Source organism: Pseudophryne corroboree, chromosome 9, assembly GCF_028390025.1.
Source record: "Pseudophryne corroboree isolate aPseCor3 chromosome 9, aPseCor3.hap2, whole genome shotgun sequence".
In the NCBI taxonomy this organism is placed as follows: Eukaryota; Metazoa; Chordata; class Amphibia; order Anura; family Myobatrachidae; genus Pseudophryne; species Pseudophryne corroboree.
In genome coordinates, this window is record NC_086452.1 from 67,366,433 (window position 1) to 67,383,607 (window position 17,175).

A 17,175-nucleotide genomic window follows, 5' to 3' on the forward strand; every position below is an offset into this window, starting at 1 on the left:
ATAGATGACAAAAAGCAGCACAGAGTATATCAGGAGATGAGTGATGTGTCAGCGAGGATAGGTCTGCAGGCGACCTGGGCAGTGTCATGATTTGAGGAGAGAAGGAGGGTCATCTGGAAGCCACAGTCCAGGATACCACAGGCTGAGAGTTATTCAGTGGCAGGAGCAGGCTCCCCAGCAGTGCAGAGTATATCAGGAGTAGAGTTATATGTTGGTAGAGACAAGGCTCCATGTGAAAGGGGCAGTGACATGATGTGATTATTAGGGGAATGTGGGCACCAGGGCACCATAGGCTCAGAGGTACACAGAGGGAGGATCAGTGTTTCCAGCAGCAAAGATCAGAATCCCCAGTCAGCATCATCCTTCTCCCTCTGCCACCCTAGGCAACATACATCTGCCTCCCCATCCTGCTCCTTTCTCCCCAACAATCACCCAAGTACCTGTCCCACATCATGCAACCCGCTATTTTAGCTTTTTGGAGAAAATTTCCCTTTGGCTATCTTTGAAAATCTAAGAGATCGACAATTTTGATGGAAATAGGAGCGGACATAGATTTACCTTTTTTCTTGGAATAGATGACAAAAAGCAGCACAGAGTATATCAGGAGATGAGTGATGTGTCAGCGAGGATAGGTCTGCAGGCGACCTGGGCAGTGTCATGATTTGAGGAGAGAAGGAGGGTCATCTGGAAGCCACAGTCCAGGATACCACAGGCTGAGAGTTATTCAGTGGCAGGAGCAGGCTCCCCAGCAGCGCAGAGTATATCAGGAGTAGAGTTATATGTTGGTAAGGACAAGGCTCCATGTGAAAGGGGCAGTGACATGATGTGATTATTAGGGGAATGTGGGCACCAGGACAGCCAAAGGCTGAGAGGTACACAGAGGGAGGAGCAGTGTTTCCAGCAGCAAAGATCAGAAACCCCTGTCTGCATCATCCTTTTCCCTCTGCCACCCTAGGCAACATACACCTGCCTCCCCATCCTGCTCCTTTCTCCCCAACAATCACCCAAGTACCTGTCCCACATCATGCAACCCGCTATTTTAGCTTTTTGGAGAAAATTTCCCTTTGGCTATCTTGGAAAATCTAAGAGATCAGCAATTTTGATGGAAATAGGAGCAGACATAGATTTACCTTTTTCTTGGAATAGATGACACAAAGCAGCACAGAGGATAACAGGAGACCAGTGATGTGTCAGCGAGGACAGGGCTGCAGGCGACCTGGGCAGTGTCATGATGTGAGGATAGAAAGAGGCTCACCTGGAAGCCACAGACCAGGATGCCACAGGCTGAGAGTTATTCAGTGGCAGGAGCAGGCTCCCCAGCAGTGCAGAGTATGTCAGGAGTAGAGTTATATGTTGGTAGATACAAGGCTCCATGTGAAAGGGGCAGTGACATGATGTGATTATTAGGGGAATGTGGGCACCAGGGCACCATAGGCTCAGAGGTACACAGAGGGAGGATCAGTGTTTCCAGCAGCAAAGATCAGAAACCCCAGTCTGCATCATCCTTCTCCCTCTGCCACCCTAGGCAACATACATCTGCCTCCCCATCCTGCTCCTTTCTCCCCAACAATCACCCAAGTACCTGTCCCACATCATGCAACCCGCTATTTTAGCTTTTTGGAGAAAATTTCCCTTTGGCTATCTTTGAAAATCTAAGAGATCGACAATTTTGATGGAAATAGGAGCAGACATAGATTTACCTTTTTTCTTGGAATAGATGACAAAAAGCAGCACAGAGTATATCAGGAGATGAGTGATGTGTCAGCGAGGATAGGTCTGCAGGCGACCTGGGCAGTGTCATGATTTGAGGAGAGAAAGAGGGGCACCTGGATGCTACAGACCAGGATGCCTCAGGCTGAGAGTTATTCAGTGGCAGGAGCAAGCTCCCCAGCAGCGCAGAGTATATCAGGAGTAGATTTATATGTTGGTAGAGACAAGCCTCCATGTGAAAGGGGCAGTGACATGATGTGATTATTAGGGGAATGTGGGCACCAGGACAGCCAAAGGCTGAGAGGTACACAGAGGGAGGAGCAGTGTTTCCAGCAGCAAAGATCAGAAACCCCAGTCAGCATCATCCTTCTCCCTCTGCCACCCTAAGCAACATACACCTGCCACCCCAGCCTGCTCCTTTCTCCCCAACAATCACCCAAGTACCTGTCCCACATCATGCAACCCGCTATTTTAGCTTTTTGGAGAAAATTTCCCTTTGGCTATCTTTGAAAATCTAAGAGATCGGCAATTTTTATGGAAATAGGAGCAGACATAGATTTACCTTTTTTCTTGGAATAGATGACAAAAAGCAGCACAGAGTATATCAGGATACGAGTGATGTGTCAGCGAGGATAGGTCTGCAGGCGACCTGGGCAGTGTCATGATTTGAGGAGAGGAGGAGGGTCACCTGCTGGAAGCCACAGACCAGGATGCCTCAGGCTGAGAGTTATTCAGTGGCAGGAGCAGGCTCCCCAGCAGCGCAGAGTATATCAGGAGTAGAGTTATATGTTGGTAAGGACAAGGCTCCATGTGAAAGGGGCAGTGACATGATGTGATTATTAGGGGAATGTGGGCACCAGGACAGCCAAAGGCTGAGAGGTACACAGAGGGAGGAGCAGTGTTTCCAGCAGCAAAGATCAGAAACCCCAGTCTGCATCATCCTTTTCCCTCTGCCACCCTAGGCAACATACACCTGCCACCCCAGCCTGCTCCTTTCTCCCCAACAATCACCCAAGTACCTGTCCCACATCATGCAACCCGCTATTTTAGCTTTTTGGAGAAAATTTCCCTTTGGCTATCTTTGAAAATCTAAGAGATCGACAATTTTGATGGAAATAGGAGCAGACATAGATTTACCTTTATTCTTGGAATAGATGACAAAAAGCAGCACAGAGTATATCAGGAGATGAGTGATGTGTCAGCGAGGATAGGTCTGCAGGCGACCTGGGCAGTGTCATGATTTGAGGAGAGAAGGAGGGTCATCTGGAAGCCACAGTCCAGGATACCACAGGCTGAGAGTTATTCAGTGGCAGGAGCAGGCTCCCCAGCAGTGCAGAGTATATCAGGAGTAGAGTTATATGTTGGTAGAGACAAGGCTCCATGTGAAAGGGGCAGTGACATGATGTGATTATTAGGGGAATGTGGGCACCAGGGCACCATAGGCTCAGAGGTACACAGAGGGAGGATCAGTGTTTCCAGCAGCAAAGATCAGAATCCCCAGTCAGCATCATCCTTCTCCCTCTGCCACCCTAGGCAACATACATCTGCCTCCCCATCCTGCTCCTTTCTCCCCAACAATCACCCAAGTACCTGTCCCACATCATGCAACCCGCTATTTTAGCTTTTTGGAGAAAATTTCCCTTTGGCTATCTTTGAAAATCTAAGAGATCGACAATTTTGATGGAAATAGGAGCGGACATAGATTTACCTTTTTTCTTGGAATAGATGACAAAAAGCAGCACAGAGTATATCAGGAGATGAGTGATGTGTCAGCGAGGATAGGTCTGCAGGCGACCTGGGCAGTGTCATGATTTGAGGAGAGAAGGAGGGTCATCTGGAAGCCACAGTCCAGGATACCACAGGCTGAGAGTTATTCAGTGGCAGGAGCAGGCTCCCCAGCAGCGCAGAGTATATCAGGAGTAGAGTTATATGTTGGTAAGGACAAGGCTCCATGTGAAAGGGGCAGTGACATGATGTGATTATTAGGGGAATGTGGGCACCAGGACAGCCAAAGGCTGAGAGGTACACAGAGGGAGGAGCAGTGTTTCCAGCAGCAAAGATCAGAAACCCCTGTCTGCATCATCCTTTTCCCTCTGCCACCCTAGGCAACATACACCTGCCTCCCCATCCTGCTCCTTTCTCCCCAACAATCACCCAAGTACCTGTCCCACATCATGCAACCCGCTATTTTAGCTTTTTGGAGAAAATTTCCCTTTGGCTATCTTGGAAAATCTAAGAGATCAGCAATTTTGATGGAAATAGGAGCAGACATAGATTTACCTTTTTCTTGGAATAGATGACACAAAGCAGCACAGAGGATAACAGGAGACCAGTGATGTGTCAGCGAGGACAGGGCTGCAGGCGACCTGGGCAGTGTCATGATGTGAGGATAGAAAGAGGCTCACCTGGAAGCCACAGACCAGGATGCCACAGGCTGAGAGTTATTCAGTGGCAGGAGCAGGCTCCCCAGCAGTGCAGAGTATGTCAGGAGTAGAGTTATATGTTGGTAGATACAAGGCTCCATGTGAAAGGGGCAGTGACATGATGTGATTATTAGGGGAATGTGGGCACCAGGGCACCATAGGCTCAGAGGTACACAGAGGGAGGATCAGTGTTTCCAGCAGCAAAGATCAGAAACCCCAGTCTGCATCATCCTTTTCCCTCTGCCACCCTAGGCAACATACATCTGCCTCCCCATCCTGCTCCTTTCTCCCCAACAATCACCCAAGTACCTGTCCCACATCATGCAACCCGCTATTTTAGCTTTTTGGAGAAAATTTCCCTTTGGCTATCTTTGAAAATCTAAGAGATCGACAATTTTGATGAAAATAGGAGCAGACATAGATTTACCTTTTTCTTGGAATAGATGACACAAAGCAGCACAGAGTATATCAGGAGATGAGTGATGTGTCAGCGAGGATAGGTCTGCAGGCGACCTGGGCAGTGTCATGATTTGAGGAGAGAAGGAGGGTCACCTGGAAGCCACAGACCAGGATGCCACAGGCTGAGAGTTATTCAGTGGCAGGAGCAGGCTCCCCAGCAGCGCAGAGTATATCAGGAGTAGAGTTATGTGTTGGTAAGGACAAGGCTCCATCTGAAAGGGGCAGTGACATGATGTGATTATTAGGGGAATGTGGGCACCAGGACAGCCAAAGGCTGAGAGGTACACAGAGGGAGGAGCAGTGTTTCCAGCAGCAAAGATCAGAATCCCCAGTCAGCATCATCCTTCTCCCTCTGGGTTACTGTGATCACTGGTCCTGTATATGTCTGATGTATTACATACACTGCACTATGTATGTCTGGCACTACTGCCACATATACCGTGTTACTGTGATCACTGGTCCTGTATATGTCTGATGTATTACATACACTGCACTATGTATGTCTGGCCCTACTGCCTCATATACCGGGTTACTGTGATCACTGGCCCTGTATATGTCTGATGTATTACATACACTGCACTATGTATGTCTGGCCCTACTGCCTCATATACCGGGTTACTGTGATCACTGGTCCTGTATATGTCTGATGTATTACACACACTGCACTATGTATGTCTGGCCCTACTGCCACATATACCGTGTTACTGTGATCACTGGTCCTGTATATGTCTGATGTATTATAAACACTGCACTATGTATGTCTGGCCCTACTGCCTCATATACCGGGTTACTGTGATCACTGGCCCTGTATATGTCTGATGTATTACATACACTGTACTATGTATGGCTGGCCCTACTGCTGCATATAACATGTTACTGTGATTTCTGGCCCTGTATACAGTATGTCTGATGTATTACATACACTGCGTTTTATTATGGAGAAGTCAGTAGCTTGCTACATGCTATTAATATTCTCTTCTTCTGCCAGAAGCCTGCACACACCTGCCCTAAAATCAAACTTTCGAAAGTCCCCACTAGAAATCTTGATTTTGCCCCTGAACTCCTAATCTAAAATACACGAGAGCAGATAATTGAGGAATATATATTTTATTTACATACATTAACACATACACTGTGCTAACAATTTATAGTGGTTATTTGTGCAGAATTAAGAGGCAGTCTAATGTTATAATGCAGAGTTTTCCAAACTGTCTTTGCAGTCCATTTTTTAAGGAAATGCTAACCAACTATTAAAAGAAAAATCTCCAATGTCCACAGTTATTTTGCAACATAATATGTTAACTCCTGATTGGCTGGTATGTTTTTTGCAGCTAGCATGAGAATGCCAAATGTATTTTTGTATATTGGAATCACATTAAATTCTGTACTGGATTTCCACATTAATTTGGAATATGTCCGAGTGTGGCATGTACAGGATGGATTGATACACCATGACTTGCCTTCTGTATCCTTATAAAAAAAGAGGTCATGACAGTTTTTATTTTCTTGCATTTTTCTGCCTTTTTTGGCACTTATCTGTTCTCCATGGAAGTCACATATTGCTTCCCCTTTAAGGAAAGCCCTCTCTGTCATTACTTTCTTTATACCGCTTTCTATATCTGTGGTAGTTTTCAGCCCTTTCCAATTTTGCAAGCGGATGTGTTCTTCCAGAGCCTTGCAGTCTTTCCAGTTCTGTAACTTCCTAGGCTTCCATGCCTCAGCTATCTGTTTAATCTCTAATTCACTACATTTCCATTTCTTTTCTCTTATGTACTTTTTCAACTGGACAGTTTTTGGGCGCCTTGCTGGGAATGCCCCTGTTGCAAAAATAAAAATAATAAAAAAAATATTTTAGCACCAGTTTCTTCTATATACTTTCAATAATAAAAAACACAAAAATACTCAAGACATACTTTTGTCTTTAGCGTTAAAAATAAATATAATTCATATCATGTCAAAAACTGATATTTTTATGTAAAACATGCTATTAGTGGATGTGCAATAAGTGGGTGAGACTCTGTCTTGATACTGAAAAATGGTTTAATGTACTTGCTATTTGCTATACTTACTGATTATATGCTTCACTCTTTTCTTGTTACGCTTAGCTGTCCATTCTTTTCTACAGTGATGCCAATACAATGGCGATATACGTTTGCAGTCAACTTTCTTTGGTCTCGATTGTTTTATGTTTACAGGGAACTCTTTTAGCAGGTTCTGGAAGTAATTTCTCTTATGTGACTCTATGGAGTCACTGTCCTGTAGTCCATCCCTGTTTGGAAACAGAACCAGGATATACAATGCATATACTAAAGATACAGTTTATATCATATGAAGCTTTTAAAATGACAATAAATATGGTGAAGGCATGGAAAATGAACTGATATATTTCACCTTGAAGTGCTTTCTTGTGCCTCCATAGGTTTAGACATAGATCCAAGCTGGGTGACCAGTTTTGAGCCAAGACATATATTGTGTAATGTCTTTTCCCTATAATGTCGATCTGCTGTCAAATTGGTATGTGCCAGGTACTTGGTGAAGAGACTCTTCTGAACATCTGAGTACTCTGCCAATGTCCAAGTTTCACATGTACGCCGAACCATCTGGCTTGTAATATTTAGCAGCTTATACCTGTGTATAGGTGTTATAGGGAAAACTATCTTAAAGTTTACAAAGATTTTTTCTTTTTTTCTTAAATTAAATTACAAATAATTGGCACAGAGTAACCAACCTTTTACACTCAATCCTCATCAAAACTCAGGAAATTTCCAGCAGTACACACTGCTGCACCTGTGTATAACTCCCACACCTTTGTATAGTGCCCACATGTATATACTGCTGCCCGTGTGTATAATGCCCACATGTATACACTTCTGCCCCTGTGCATAATGCCTACATGATTATACCGCCGCCCCTGTGTATAATGCCCACATGTATATACTACCAAACCTGTGTATATGCACATGTAAATTCGGCTGCACCTGTGAATAATGCCCACATGCACTTTCAGGTACGTATATAGTGTGTAAATTTGACTCTGATACTAGCCAGTGCCTCCCCAAAAATGTATCTCACGAGTCACCACAGATCACTTCTGATAAGTATGTGCTATTTTCTATGCACAGAGGTAGAAGATGTGTGACAATGTGCAGGTATATGATCAGTAGCTGCTGGTAGACTCAGTACTGTACTTACTTTTCATGTAACTGGCGAAGATCATTAGTAACATTATAAATTTGTTCTCCCTTTGTTGAAATAAAAAATGTTTTCTGAGGCTGATCTCCCTTTACTAATAAAGGTCGCACCACATCAAAAAAAGTTTTGAACCACTAGAAAAGATGAAGATCTGTTAATAATTACTAATTCAGTAATTCTTCTAGCATTGAAATTATATAATTGTGATCTACAATTAACCTTTTCTTCTTCTTCTGTGAGAGCAAATGTCGCCACTTGATGGGTTGCCGTTTTGTGTTGTTTAACTCCCACAACAACACGGATTTCGGATACACCCTCTGATGTGAAGGTGTGATGAACCCTCTCATGCCATTCCTCAACCTGAGAATATGAAGATACAATATTAACATTAAACCTCGCACCAATATTTTCAGATTAACAAGTTAACGAAGTATAATGTTTTGCCCGTATGGCCCCCTTCATTGGAACAAGCTCCCTCACTACAATAGACTCTCCTGACCATGCAAAGCTTCAAACGGGTACTGAAAATCCACCTTTTCATCAAAGCCTACCCTTACACATAACCTGATCTTGAGGCAGCTATCCCAATTCCATGTTTATTCCTTGGCCATCTGTGCCTCACTTACTTCCTGTATTCTTCTAATGTGTGCTGTATGTATGGCACTGCGAGCCACTTGTGGCACCTAATAAATAAAATTTAATAATAATAATAATAATAATAAACAGTACTTACAGTCATATTGGCAACCACTCCAGGTCTTTGGAGGTGCTTTAGGATTAGCAAAGCCTCGAGATAATGCAAAATGCACACCTTATCTTTGGCCGACAGTCTTTCACAAATATCAGCCTTCTTGATGCAATTCATAAAATCTGATTTTGCCACTTCTAGCAGCTGACGACAATCCTGTGGCTGCAAGTGGTCTGTTGTCAATCTTTTGTACCTGCAGATCATATGATGATAAATGTTCACTCACAATGATCTAAGTAAAATGAAAACCCACAAATAATCTAAAAGTATTGGTCTTACTTTTTGACGACCGTTTCCCGTGATACACCTTTACTCAGTTTTTTCTGAATGGCGTCAGTGACATGAAGAAAATGGCAACAGGCTTGATATAGGTCAGGGTCACTTGCTCCGAGATTGGTGGCCGTAGTTTGACATTTTACAAATCTTCTTATATTTTTTAAATAATTAAATACTGTTTGGCTACAGAGACCAAGTTCCCTCAGCTTTGTGAAGTAGAGATTAGTTTTTTCTATGTCTTTCACAAAATCCATTGATGCTTTTTGTGGGTCCATGAAATGTAAATACCGTGCAACATTTTCTACCTGTATACACAGAGAGTGGTGAAAATGAGTTCTGGCAAAGTATGAGAGCGAGTTTTTGTTAAGACTGCAAGACATGGCACTTATATGAAAAATATGTTTTTCTTGAAGATTGGCAATCCAGATTTTGGGAGCCACAGATGCATAATACTTTGCTTAATATTTTATTATGTAAGAGAAATATATAGAATAAAATGCATAATTTAACTCTCAATTGTCATAATATACTGTGAGTAATGGATTCAACCTATTAATTATCTCATGTACATTGATGCTGAAAAAATGAGGGCTACTTATTGGTTGATACCAATATTGCCAATATAAGTGAGTAAAATGTTGATGGCTGAAAGATTACAAATTGATAATAAGAAACTATTGCACACATGCTTGCTATCTCAATCATGACTAAATGTGAATGGAATTAGATAACATGTATTTATACATAACATAATCCATTACCTCCTGTTTACTGTTGCAAACTCCTAATGTCTTGGACAAATAATTCCTGAAACCTCTGAGTAATGGTGTATTCGATGAATGCTTGGCATACATTCCAGCTTTCTGCATGTTCTTCCGCACTATCACCGTCCATTTAGACCTAATGGTTTGGTGTGGGAATAGATTAGGAATATTAGCTGGTAAAAGCAGAATTGGTTAATAGCCACCATTACTTTTTGCTCAACCAACATCAATATTTTTAGTAATTATGAAGAATGTTAACTAAACTCTATGGCCCTCATTCCGAGTTGATCGCTAGCTGCCGTTTGCAGCGCAGTGATCAGGCAAAAAAGCGACACTTCTGCGTATGCGTATGGTGCGCACTGCGCACGTGCGACGTACTTTCACAAAAGCCGATGCAGTTTCACACAAGGTCTAGCAACGATTTTCAGTCGCACTGTTGACCGCTGAGTGATTGACAGGAAGTGGGCGTTTCTGGGAGGTAACTGACCGTTTTCTGGGAGTGTGCTGGAAAATGCAGGCGTGTCAGATACAAACGCAGATGTGCCTGGGGAAACAGGGGAGTGGCTGGGCAAACGCAGGGCGTGTTTGTGACATCAAAACAAGAACTAAATAGTCTGAAGTGATCGCAAGGTAGGAGTAGGTCTGGAGCTACCCAGAAACTGCCGGAATTATTTAGTAGCAGTTCTGCTAATCTTTTGTTCGCACTTCTGCTAAGCTAAGATACACTCCCAGAGGACGGCGGCCTAGCGTGTGCAAAGCTGCTAAAAGCAGCTAGCGAGCAAACAACTCGGAATGAGGGCCTATTTTCACTCATCTGTTAATATTGTTGTGCTTTGCAGTGTTCTGCATTATTTAATATACAGTATCACTTATATGAATGCACTTCTCAAACCAATAAATTTTCGAGCTCATCTCTTTCTTTCCATTCTGTCTGGCATTATTATCCATAAATGTTTCATCCTTTGCCATATTTATAATGGCCATGGGGTGTCTGGTGCTCATGGGCCCCCTCATCTCTGAAAATAACCCTGCAAGGGCATGATATTACTATTAGACAAGGGACACATGGGCACCCTCCTCCCTTACACTGACTTACTGAATTTTTACTGTTTTATTAATACATTTGCTACAGAGATTTGTATAGTAAATAGTAGAAACAGTTTAAAACAGTGATTTCCATACTTTCTTGGATCATGGCTCCCTAGAGTATCAGATTGTTTTCCACGGCACCCATAGGCCAAAAGTTTCTAATTGATTAATTTATCTTATTGCTTTAAACAAGTACCTACATGGATACTTCACTATTGCCTTCCATGGCTTGCTGAGACCTTCCCACTTCTTCATCACATGTGTTAGCAGGGACTACCATAGCTGATTCTTCTTTATGGACTATCATAGATGTTGACCTGGCTACAAATGTAGGTGATCTAAAGAATACAAGTTAAATAATATTATAAATACATAATTGCACCTATAACCACATATATCCCACTCCTCTCCAATCTACATCTCTGATCTTATCTCGCTTTACACTCCCACCCATCCTCTTCGCTCTGCTAATGCACGCCGACTCTCCTGCCTACTGATTACTTCCTCCCACTCTTACCTCCAAGATTTCACGTGCTGCACCACTTCTCTGGAATTCCCTACCTCTCCCCCTCAGACTCTCCCACTCTCTACAAAACTTCAAATGGCTCTCAAGACCCACTTCTTCACCAAACCCAGCCAAATCTCATCCTAACCCTCTGTTCTACGCTCTCTATGTACCCCATCTGTGTCACCCGTCTGTCTACCCCTCCCCTTTAGAATGTAAGCTCTCACGAGTAGGGCCCTCTTCCCTCATGTGCTTATCCTTTCTTACTTTAATAATCTTCAACTGCACCAAATTCAGCAGTCTTCTGCCACCTGATACTTAAGCCCAGTACCCACGGGCCGATCAAGGAGAGATGCGTGCTGAGCGAACCGCTCAGCACACATCTCTCCTGCCGCTCAGCACAGCGCGATCTGTGCTGAGCGGGCGGGGGGAGACGGGGGGCGTTTACTTTACCCAGCGGGTGTGCGGGGCCGCGCATCGCTATCGCCGAGGGGGCTACACACGGAGCGATCATGCCAATATTCTAAGCAATCTAGTCAGATTGCTTAGAATATCGCTCCGTGAGTACCCCCCTTTATCCCAGTGTCATCTGCTGATGTAACTATGTTTATTTACCCTGTACTTGTCCTATACTGTCATGAACTGTAAATTGCTGTTTTCCTGTTTGATTGTTTGTTTATGTACTCTGTAATTGGGCGCTGCGGATCCCTTGTGGCACCATATTAATAAAGGATAATAATAAAAATAGTAATATATAAATAATGCTTACCTTGGTGGTAATATGGTCTTATTCCTGAAAAAGTGGCCCTTTGCCTCTAAATAGCTAACCACACTGTCAATGCTCTGTAATCTCGAAAATTCTTCATAATCAAGACATCGTCCATTCTTCAGGAATGAAAGTGCGCTCCAGCGGGCTTTATCAGAGATTTGTGCAATTTCTGTAGCGGAAGCTCCTCTTTTGCATTTACTCCTGAGATGTGTGCTCAGTGTTGTATATATTTTGAGGCAAAACTCACAGACCAGAGGAGTTCTTTTTATACTGTTATGGGAAATTAATTAATGTAAAGTCAAGGTTAATATACACAGATAGATAGATAGATAGATAGATAGATAGATAAAGAAGCACAGTACCCTGGGAATTTATCTGCCTATTTACACTGAAACAAATTGAAAAATAGAAATATATTTCAATGTAGACTGGTCCAAAAATACAAAGACAGATAAATTAATTATTACTTACATATTTTTGACATTATCCATGATATAAGTAAAATTTGTGAAATTCTGAGGCAGAAAAGCATGTGCAAGCTGAACAGCTCTTTATACTTATCTGTAGTTAAATTCTTTGTTGCTATCTTTCAGAGAATCGCCCCATCCCCCACATAGCATCATACAACCTCCTACAAGATAAAAAAATAATCCCATCTCTGCTGCCACTACACAAGACACAATGTTTGCATGCACAGTTATTGATTAGCGATGGGATTATGTATTTAAAAAGTGAATGATTCGGCAAATAATTCTAGATTATTTTTTTTAAATAAAGGGGTAGTTTGCAAACACGTATTGACATGTGGGGGCCCCAGGGCAACAAAAATGTGGGGGCCCCTATCAATATATTTATTTATTAACAGTTTATTATATAGTGCAGCATATTCCGTTGTGCTTTACAATTAGAACAACAGTAATAGCATACCTTCCAACTGTACCTTTTTAATAGGTACAGTACCTTTTTTTTATGGTCTGTACCTATTTTTGGCTCTCCAAACTTCCATTGAAAGTATAGGAAAAGGGACCTGGCCACGCCCCCTTTACCCATGGACACGCCCCTTTCTCTAATTTGTACCGGTTTTTGTGTGTAAAATGTTGGAGGGTATGTAATAGTCCAAAATAGACTGACATAGAGGTAGGAAGGCCCTGCTCACAAGATTACAATCCATATATACTGTATATATATATCTATATATCTATATATGGAGTAAAAAGGTTCTCATGGGAGCCAATCAGCCTTTAGATTAACAATATTTAAAAGGTTTTTATTTATACACAAATAAAAGGTACTTGTAACCTAAAAATTCGACATTGATACAATTGTCTAAAAATTCAGTAAAACGATTTCACAATCTTATACATAGACATTTTTAGTTGATATGAGGATTTTATAGTCAGGTAATCACAATCGGAACTTGAAAAGGACGTGTATCCAACCAGATGCTTGTGGTGGTGACTTTTTTGACCCAATAATACGAAACCCAACGCGTTTCGTCCGTTAGGACTTCATCAGGGGTTTATAATCTAAATAGTTACAGAGGGAAATAAGTAAATCACATAATCTTCAAGATAAACTTATTGAATAATAGACTCTTTTTTTCTCTCATAACGGGTACTTTAATACAATCAAGTAGGGATGGACATACATACCCGTTTTTGTGAAAAAATGATTTACCACTGGTTAGGACAGGATTAAATTCTTAATGCTACATCCAATCACATGTTCTTTTTAAATGATGTGGTGTCTGAAACATTACCATTATAATCATCAATATATATATATTTTCTTAGAAAATATATATATAGATATAATGTATATTGATGATTATAATGGTAATGTTTCAGACACCACATCATTTAAAAAGAACATTGTATTTTAGGAATTTGTTGGTCCATATATCAACGTGGCTGCATCATTGTTTTCCGGGAACTTGGAACAGGTACCACATGTTTATGATTATCCTGCTGGTTTTTTGTTTTTTTGTTTAACTGAACGGGACTTTGGAGGGTGTATACTGACACTCCATATATTTATTATAGTGCATAATTGGATGTACTATTTTGATCTTCCGGTATACGGTTCATGATCTGCTGATGGTTTTTGGGATACCTACCCGGCAGGTACGAAAGGGTCTCTGTAGGGGAGCTGTCACACTGGTGATATTTGGCCATTTACACATGCACATATGTGTATACATATATATATGTGTAAGTATGTATATATGTGTGTATATGTATGTGTTTATATATGTGTGTGTATATGCATTTATACCGTGCATGTGAACATTATATATTGAGTAAGCTTGGTGGTTGGATCACTTTTGGGTCGTATATCTTCCAGGGACCGGCGAGGCTTGCGATTAATAGTGTGAATATTGTTCTTTTCAGATAAGAAATTGTCTATCATTGCTACCTGTGAATTGTTAATCCGATGTACCACCTGTCCTGAGGAAGGTCCGGTATGGGACCGAAACGTCGACATTAAACTCTGGTGGACAAGACATGTGACTGACTGATTGACTTTACTAGCGAGAGTGCACCTTCCATGTGTTGGAATCCTCTTTGTATATATATATATATATATATAAAATAAGCCTTCCTATCAAATTGCATCCACTCTTTATAGTCCACACATATTCTCACATGTCTTCTCATTTTTCACTTTCCCTACCTCTCAAGAACTTTTGCTATCTGGCGAACAACTATGCAATAGATAGCACCTATCCTTGTGTATTAATGCCTATTTCCCTATAGATTGTATTTTGCGAACAGGGACTTCCTACCTCTATGACTGTTTGTTATCACCCAGTTTGTTGTAGTTATTTCCAATTGTAAAGTGCAACGGAATTTTCTGTGCTATATAAGAAACTGTTAATAAATAAATATATAATATACATCTAGATGGTGTGACAATACTGATTAAAGTCATGTAACTGGAGCCGGTGCCTACACAGAGAAACAGCATAGTCAATGGAACGTGCGGCACACCAGACAACTAATAAACACTCCACATACACATGCAGATAAAAATAATAATATACATGAGAAAAAAAATAATCCCACCTCAGTGGCGCACCCAGGGGGGGCTTCCGGGCACCCAGAAACCCCCCTCCACCCAAAAAATAAATAAATATATATATATATATTTTTTTTAGCTGCATGAGTATTATTAATGGCTATCTAGCATCCTCTGCACCATAAAAATATTCTTCTGATGAAGCTGCTGATGATTATAGGCGGAGAAATGCATAAAGAAGTACACATCTGGTGTTGCTGTGTTCTGCACTTTAAAGTCTGCTGCCTAGTGGACGAAGGATACTCTTTATTAAACGCTGCTCGGCTGGAGTGGGTGAGATCAATATGGGAGTGTGCCGCTAATTGTCCACGCCAACTTTGGAGTGCTTACCTGGGGACTGCATTTTGATCCATGACTTTGTCTCAGTTGGACCTATTCAATCCAAGGTCATATTAAATATTCCTATAAGGGTCCCCAATAAATACTCAAGGAAACCAGCTGGTTACCAGACTAATTATTGGCAGGATTCAGCAGAGACAGAGAGTGATTGTCTCATTTCAGTAACATACGGAGAGACTGTCCATCATCAGCTACATTCTTTGCTATATGTAGCTATAAAAGTGTTTGGGAACTGTTACAATATTGGCAACAATTGTTTCCTTATGAGTTATATTGAAAGAGAAAGTAGAATTATTGGTATTAAGTGTTGAAGCATGCATGGTTATTATAAATTATTTTATTAATGTGATTGTGTATACAAAACACCGGCCGTGTGTATTAAGTGCTTAATTAAATATTTTTATTTTTGTTTTGGATAAATTTATTTCATTCTGGGACAGCAGCCCTTTAAATAATTTTTGTGGTGTATGTTAAAATCTTTAAGGATTAAGTGGTCCCTTCTTTAGAGCTGCAGCTGTCTCAGAGTTAAATTAGAAATATAGAATCTTACAGAGAAATTTGGTCAGCGCCCGAGTGTGTATGTTCTCCACCACGAGAGTGGAAAAAAGGGGAACACGCACATATATTTATTTATTTTGCATCTTAGTGTCCTCTGCAGCTTGCTGTCTTCCTGGTGGCACTTGTAAGTGCTTAATAAAAGTTTACTTTATTTTAATTATAGTACATATATATCCATGTGCATACATATATACACATGTATATACATACATATAAACACACACACACATGATATATATACATGTGTGTATATATATATATATATATATGTGTGTGTGTACTGTATATATATATATATGTATATGTGTGTGTGTATATATATATGTATATATACACAGGCACACTAGTTTTACGGACCCTGCATATACTGGGTCACCTCAGTCCCCACCCCCGTGCTGGGCTCCGCCCAGTTCTGGAAACCCCCACTTGCAAATCCTGCGTTTGCCACTGCACCTCTGTTGGCACTACACAAGCCACAATCATGTGTTTAAAAAGTGAGTGATTGGGCAAAGAATTTAACATAGTGATTTCTTTCTTTAAACTAAAATGGTTAGTTTGCAAAGTTCATTAGTACCAAAGGTTACTCTCATGTAAGAAGGTTAGCTATTTGGGGGGATGTAAGGATTGTCTTAAAGATAACTGTTAAGGAAACCAAGTCTCTTTATTGCAGGTAATTAAAGGGACTAAGTAGGAAGAAAACAACTTGAAAGCAATGTTAAGTTGTCCCATCCCCCAAAATAGCATACCAATCTCCAAGCCACATTTGACAGTGTTTAATTTCTTGCAACTAAAAGTGTATAATAGTTTTCAAACACATGCATTGGGGCTATAAAGAGTGATATCTGGGAATCATGATGTGTTTAGGGACTATGTATATATGTATGTTTGTGTGTGTAAGTATCTACTGTATTTATGTGTGTGTGTTTGTGTGTGACCATGTATGTGAATAAGTGTGTAGCTAGAGTATGTACAGTATGTATGTGACTGTATTTGTGTATACTGTATGTGTGACTGTACTGTATATCATATGTATTTGTTTTGTGTGTGACTATGTATGTAAGTGTATATGTGCGCCTATGGGCAGTATCAGATATACTAATGGCAAATGTGGTTTGAACGCATTCCTCATATACAATTAGTACAGGTTGAGTATCCCTTATCCAAAATGCTTGGGACCAGAGGTATTTTGGATATGGGATTTTTCCGTATTTTGGAATAATTGCATACCATAATGAGAAATCATGGTGATGGGACCTAAATCTAAG

The 17,175-nt window shown here is 41.1% G+C and overlaps 1 protein-coding gene and 1 long non-coding RNA gene across 7 annotated transcripts in view; one reads left to right on the plus strand and one right to left on the minus strand.

Moving 5' to 3' along the window:
- LOC134957510 (uncharacterized) overlaps positions 1–17,175 on the plus strand; it is a 134,882-nt gene that overhangs the window by 8,032 nt on the left and 109,675 nt on the right. The gene's annotated exons all lie outside the window — the stretch shown is intronic.
- LOC134957187 (uncharacterized) lies at positions 5,750–8,736 on the minus strand. Its single transcript, XM_063938882.1, has 6 exons — positions 8,518–8,736; positions 8,004–8,144; positions 7,785–7,918; positions 6,984–7,220; positions 6,662–6,861; positions 5,750–6,409 (listed from the first exon to the last, which is right to left on the minus strand). Exons 1-6 carry the CDS (start codon positions 8,734–8,736, stop codon positions 5,871–5,873), a joined length of 1,470 nt encoding a protein of 489 aa, XP_063794952.1. The 3' UTR covers positions 5,750–5,870.